We start from the raw sequence: 6,406 nt of genomic DNA on the forward strand, positions 1-6,406 counted from the left end.
GCTGGTGACGCACGCAGTCGGGCGCGCGCACGCTCAGACGAAGGCGCGCGGTTTCACGTCAATCTCCGGGGCCTCAAGCGCCCGAGGACATGGCTGGGGGTGGGGCCAGGCAGAGCCGGAGGGGGTCCGCCATCGGGTCACGCCCCTGGGTGGGGTGTTGTCTTAAGCCCGCCCCCTCTGCCTCAGTAGTTGGACTCAGCAGTCGCGCGGGAGACGCTAGCTCGCTGCCGGTGCACGGACACGTGGGGATGGAGTCCGCATACAGCGGTGGAAGCCCGGGTGCTTGGGAAAGCAGCCCATATACAGGTCTGATGCCGGGATAGGTGGGGCGCAGACGTATTTCAGAACTGGAGCCAGGATACCTTAGGTATGTCACTGCACTTGGAACCCCTGACCTTCGCGGGGACTTTTATTTCTATCCCCCCTTCTCCAACGCACACAATTCAGGCGTACGGGGACCGTGGCTTTATTCTGCGGGCAGCCGGGGGTCAGGCACAGGACCCCGAGGGGAGGCAGGAGGACAGCGGGGGTGCAGGTGCTGGCACGAGGCTGAAGAGTGCGCGTCCACCCGCTGGGGGCGAGGGCTGCGGGCCGGCCTGCAGAGAGCTGAGTGCGGCCAGGCGCTGCTCTCGGGACACGTCCCCGCGCAGGTCCAAGAGGGCGGAGACGTGATCCTCGCTATGGAGTACAGGTGCGTCAGCCCCGCCCAGCCCCCCCTGGGTCCCTCCTCCCTTCCCGGCCCGTCTTCGCACCTCACGTCGGGAAATTGTTGCCGCAAGCCTGCCACCTCGAGACCAAGCAGCGTGGGGTCGCGGAGGTTCAGCAGCTCCCTCAAGGCGAGCAGCACTGGCGCGCACTGAACGCTCTCCTCCAGGCCCTGAACACGTCGGTGTTGGTCTCTCTCCAGCCCTCGGCCCCTATCCAACCACTGAGACTCCCGCCCATCTGCTCACCCAGATTCTCACCAAACCGAGGAAAAGCTCCCGAAGCTGGGCGGCATCGTGCCGCAGGCGCTCGGCCGCCTGGGTCCGCTCGTCAGCACCGCGGCACACTAGGCGGCCTTGCATCAGCGCACGTAGGTACTGCAGCACCACGGTACGCTCCGCCTCGGCCAGCAGCAGCTGCGGGGAGCACGATCAAATGGTTCCAGGACGCTTTTTCCGTGGGCGTTTTCCCCCCTTCCCAGCCTTCCCCTCCAAACGCACCTGGACCGCAGGATCCCGCACGTGTCGGAAGTCCTGGCAGAAGCTCGCGGTCCGCTCGCACACGTCATCCAGCAGCTCTGGGCTCGACAGCCACCGGCGAGAGGGCAGAGCAGCGAATAGGGGCTGGAGCGGAGGGCAGAGACGCGGCTGGAGGGACGATTCAGATCCGGCATTCCCCGCAGAGACCCCCATGCATACGCTGTATCTCCTTATCCCACCCCCATCTCCGTCTGAAGCCTCACCTGTAGCTCCGCCAGCAGCGCCTCCAACACCAGGCGGCAGATCCTCCTCTGCAACTCGTCCAGCGCTGCCTCCACCGGAGCCAAGGCCCCTGGAGCCACCCAGTCGGGCTGCAGGACGGACACGGAGGAGCTGGACCGACCAAAAGTACGGCTTCAGGACCAAGGCCAAGGCCCGAGAGGCCCTCCGTTGTCTAGCCACTTGGGCGCCACCTAGTGGCGCAAGTGTGTTCCGTGAGGGGGCAAGAAGGGCGGCTCCCTGCACTTCTGAAAGTCTGGGCCACAGATTGAGGATGGGAGTGGTGGGCTCAGCGAGCTAGAAGGGACACAGGCCAGCTGGACCTGCCTCTAATTCGCGGTGTGACCTTGAGCAAGTCATGTCTTTCAGTTTCTGTTTCGGTAAGGGGAGAGAGTTAATCCCAGTCAGGAGGGAGTCAAAATCATCATTAATTTGTTTGTCCTCTCTGCCCCCACCCCAAAGAACATAAGACCCAAGAGGAAGGGAATGTTTTTGTTTTGTTCACAGCTGTAACGCCAGACATTACCTGGCACAGAGTAGGGCCTTGATAAATATTTGTTGAATGAATGAATAATTGACACTATGTGCCAGGTACTGTGGTAGGTACATTTTATCTGTTATCTCATGTGATTCTCAGAATGTCCATTATTACCCATATACTACTGATGACGAAAGCAAGATTCAGAAAGATTAGGTAACTGGCCCAAGGTCACACAGCTAGTAATTAGTAGAACTAGGATAGGAACCCCAGGGCTATGTGAGTCCAAAATTCCTAAAGGCCTAGTGTGAGCTGGGTCCATACCTAATAGGTGTTCAGTCAGGGGTTAGTGAAGGTGGGGTTCTGTGGGGGCCTCCTGGTACCTGAGTGCTGATTGGTGGTTGAGGGTGGCCAGTAGGTAGGGCACGTAATGAGGGGCCGTTGCTTCCCCCCTGAGGTGGTCTCGGGAGAATCGGATCAGAGCATCACTAAAGCTGCAAAGGGCAGAGGTGGCTCCTGTATCTGCTGTCATTCTGGTGCAACCCCAGTCCTTGGTACTCTGGCCCCACCTCCAAGATACCCAAGGCCCTGTTTTGAAGGAGCCCTTTTCCACAGGTGTGTCTTATCACTCAGAGCCCCTTAGTGCTGCCCCAGGATCAGGGCCAGGGGTTGGGACTGGGTCAGTGCCTAGGCAGACCTCCTCAGGAATGCGCTCAGTTCTGACAGTGCCATGCCATGCACCCGCCGCTGCAGTGACTCACTGACCATTCTGGTCACGCGAATGTTCTCTTCCAGGATCTACAGGCAGGGATGGGCAGCCATCATCAGAGTCCTAGTCCTGCCCTCCTTCCCTTTCCCTATGAGAGCTGCCCCCCTGCCTTGCCACTTTTCACCCACCTGCAGCACGATGGCTGGCATTGGTGAGTGGTAGAAGCCAGATGGGTCTGTGTCAGGCTCCTGCTCTCGGCCCCACTCAGCTACATCCCCGTCCAGTGCCTTCTGCAGCCACTGGGCCACACTTGCCTGGGGGAAAGGGGCAAGGTGCAGCAGTATGTAGCAGGGCACTGACACTGCTAGAGACAGGTGGACATGCGACTCCACAGATACAGGCCCACAGCTGGTGGCAGAGCTGCTCTGAACCCGGGCCCCAACTACTCACCTGGACTTTGGCCACAAATATTGTCTCCAACTGCTCGATGTTCTCCAGGGTCAGGAGGGGCTCCAGATCAGACACATCAGCCTCGGGCCCCAATTCCAGGCTCCCCATCATTTCTGGCCTGGACATGGGTAGCCCAGTGTTACATTGAGCCTCCAGCCTTTGATGCACCCACTTCCCATTGCCCCCAGGGACACTGACCCCAGGTACACATGCAGTGCCCAATGCAGCAAGGTGAAGGCATCGGCAGCTTCCAGCTGAGGCCCTTCCAGAAGTTGCTGCAGGCAGCAGCGCAGGCCACTGTGCAGGGTGTGGGCCCACAGCCGGACCACGTTGTAGTGTGGTGGGCAGCAGGGTGCTACCAGTGCCTCAGCCGCGGCCAGCTCTGCTGGTAGAGCCACCCGCAGAGCCTCCAGCCACCCCGCTAGTGCCCCTGGCCCAGGCTGCAGAGGTGTCCCAAAGTGGATCCGCTCCAAGCCCTCCTGTAGTGCCCGCAGACAGCGCTGCCGCCAGTCCCGGGCGGCCTGCTCCAGGGAGGTTGTGCGCCCAGCGTCCACTTCGGCCACACGCATAGCAGCCACCAGCAGGGCTGGGTCCTCCCGTGCCAGCCGCCCTGCAGCCCCTGCAGCCGCCTCCACAGCCTGGCCCAGAGCCTCAGCCAGAGGGCCCAGCCCCTCGAACACTGGCAACTCCAGGCCCCCGAGAGGTGCCCACGTCTCCTCTTGCAGCTGCTCCAGTTCCCGAAGGCTCACATATGCCTCCAAGAGTCGCTGGGCATCAATCAGGGTCTGTGTGTGGGCCAATGCAGCAGGCACTAAGCGGGGAGAAGAGGCAGCCCTGGGTCTCAGCCTTCCCACCTGTGCAGTGGGTATAGCAGTAGATGCTGAGGCCCTGGGGCTGGGGTGATGTGTAAAATATTTAATAATCAGTACAGTAGAGCATTGGTCAATCTGAAAGGACCCAGGGAAGGGCCTACATGGTGGGCCAAGGGTAAACCCTTGAGCTGATGGAACATGAGGAAGTCAGGGGTCTTGGAGGGAAGGCAGGGAGGAACTTGGGGGGCCATGCCAGTGGCTATTCATCCACCCCGTTAGGGAAATATTTTAGTAAATTAACAGCCAGGTTGGCCAGAGCCACTTGGTGTCAGTCCTGACTCAGACATCCCATGCTTGGGAACCCCAGAATGAACTAATACGTACCCTTGCTTCATATGCCATTTGAAGCCTGAGTTACTCTCTGGGAGGTCGCCCACGTGTCCGTCCACGCAATCTCCCACTGGCGCCCCAGCCCCTTGATCAGTGATGGTGTTTGTCGACTACCTGTCGGAGGACTGCGGCCTAGGGCCCTACACACTCACCAGCTCGCAGCCGGGGCAGCAGCTGAGACATGGCCTGCAGTTGCTTGTGTTGCACAACCTGCTCCCGCAGGGGTTCTAGGGTCTGTGCAGCCTCAGCCATACCCTGGAGCAACGCATGAGCCTGGCCCAGGGCTTCGCGGGCTCCCTGCACGGCCTCAAGGGCCCAGGCCAGCTGCCGCACACCGGTCTTCACGCCCTCCAGGTACGACTGCACCACTGACTGTGGAAGGGAGGCAGCCAGTGAGGCCTGGCCAGTCCTGCAGCCCGCCCTCAGCACTCCTGCCTCCTGCCTGATGCCCACCTTGATGCGTGCTTCCAGGGAACAGGTACGCTGCACCTCGCGGCTACGGTACTGGCCGAGCCTGGCCAGCTGCTCTGGCCGGTAGAAGATACCCGAGGCCCACTTGAGTGCTGCACCCCGGGCCAGCTGCTCCGCCCTCTCCTGCTCCGGCCACTCAGGCCCTGGGCAGGAAGAGCCTGGGCAGCCGCGTCAGTTGGGCAGGGCCTGCAGGAAGTGGCTGCCAAATCTGCTCCCCTTCCTACCCCTCGGCCTGTCCCCCAAGGCAGTCCACTCCTCTCCCTGTCCTCCCTATAGAGCTCCAGCCAGGGAGGACCAACCCCACCATCCCCATCTTTCTTGCCACCATCCCTCCCTCAGCCCACCCAGAAGGGCTCATACCAGGGGGAAGTGCGGGCTGCATTTTGTCCCTGGCTGCTGAGTCCATGGCTGGAGGAGCCGGAGCGGAGGTAGGAGTGGGGGCGAAGGTCCAGGTTAGAGCACGTAGAGTGGGAGCTCCTCTGAGCTGCAGGCTTCGTCTAGGCCCCGCTGAGAAGGAGGAGGAAGGTTCTTGCCCAGCCCCCTCAGGAAATGAGAGGGAGGTGGGTGTGATGGGAAGGAACCTGAGACACCTTTGCCTGCCGGGTTTCTCAGTTTTGCCCCTCAGATGCAAGGGAAACAGGGTAGGCATGGGCCTCCACTGGACACCGCTCCTGCTCTGAGTTGCAGAGGACAGTCTGATATGGAACTCACCAGGCTTGGCCAGGCGTCCAGTTCTCCCTCCTCCACAGATAGCCTTGGCCTTGAAGATGGCCCTCTCCCCTGGCCCTCTTGGCAGAGCTGGGTACTCCCACCACTGGCTCATGGGACCCACACCTCAGCATGCAGCAAGAGACTTCCTCTCCCCAAGGAAGCCTCTGTCCCACCTCTCTGCCCAGGAGCTCCCTCCTCCCTCCAAGGTCCCGCCCTCTCCAAGGCCACATGCAGAAAGGAAGGAAGCTGAGTCTCTGGTACTTTATTCCCAACAGGAAAGAGCATCTGCACTGTGGGACAGAGTGGGGAGGGCTGGGCGCCACTTCCTTGGGGGGAGGGGGGTGTACTCCCCGTGAACATTGAGACTTGAGCAGCCTATGCAGGATCTGTTGTGCTCAGGACACAGACATGAACTAGATGGCCCCAACCTGGGTGGAGAGCGAGGTGTGCAAATATGAGTCCAGACAACATCACAGTGTGACAACTGTGTTGATGGGCCCTTCAGAGGTGGATGTGCCTCTGCAGAGGAGCAAGAGACCACAGGCTCTTGTGAAGACGGTGTGTGGTAGGTGATGGCGGAGACGGGTGGAAGGGCTATGAAAGCTGTGTTTGTCTTGGGAGTTAAAGGGAGCCATGGAAGGGGCTACTAGGTAGTAATAATGTAGTGGACACCGGCTACTACCCGAATCCACCCTTCAGGACAAAGATACTTGTTCCCCCAGCTGCCAGAAATGTAGGCTGCTGAGGTCTCACAGCTGAGTCTCTCAGTCAATGTTAGGGTATAAAATCCAGGTACCCTTACCTTGGAAGGCCTTGGAAGAGTCACCCCAGTTTCAGAGCTCTGAGTAGGATGGGCCAAGGTCTCTGTTTTAAAGATTTTTTTAAAAAATAAATTTACTTATTTTATTTTTATTTTTGGCTT

At 59.9% G+C, this 6,406-nt stretch overlaps 1 protein-coding gene across 3 annotated transcripts; it reads right to left on the minus strand.

Annotated features, from left to right (window-relative positions):
- Window positions 1–459: 459 nt before the first annotated feature.
- On the minus strand, window positions 460–5,676 carry EXOC3L1 (exocyst complex component 3 like 1). 3 transcript variants are annotated; one of them, XM_059903877.1, is made up of 14 exons: window positions 5,485–5,676; window positions 5,134–5,280; window positions 4,756–4,931; window positions 4,455–4,674; window positions 3,299–3,911; window positions 3,101–3,218; window positions 2,839–2,964; window positions 2,639–2,739; window positions 2,325–2,435; window positions 1,448–1,577; window positions 1,206–1,328; window positions 966–1,121; window positions 753–877; window positions 460–678 (listed from the first exon to the last, which is right to left on the minus strand). In XM_059903877.1, the coding sequence occupies exons 1-14, from the start codon at window positions 5,594–5,596 to the stop codon at window positions 489–491; spliced, it is 2,448 nt and encodes an 815-aa protein (XP_059759860.1). In that variant the 5' UTR covers window positions 5,597–5,676; the 3' UTR covers window positions 460–488. The 3 variants fall into 3 exon arrangements, with proteins under 3 accessions (XP_059759860.1, XP_059759859.1, XP_059759861.1); XM_059903876.1 differs by having other exon boundaries at window positions 954–1,121; XM_059903878.1 differs by lacking the exon at window positions 2,325–2,435 and having other exon boundaries at window positions 954–1,121.
- Window positions 5,677–6,406: the final 730 nt, after the last annotated feature.

The sequence above is a fragment of the Balaenoptera ricei genome, chromosome 19 (genome assembly GCF_028023285.1).
Source record: "Balaenoptera ricei isolate mBalRic1 chromosome 19, mBalRic1.hap2, whole genome shotgun sequence".
Classification (NCBI taxonomy): Eukaryota; Metazoa; Chordata; class Mammalia; order Artiodactyla; family Balaenopteridae; genus Balaenoptera; species Balaenoptera ricei.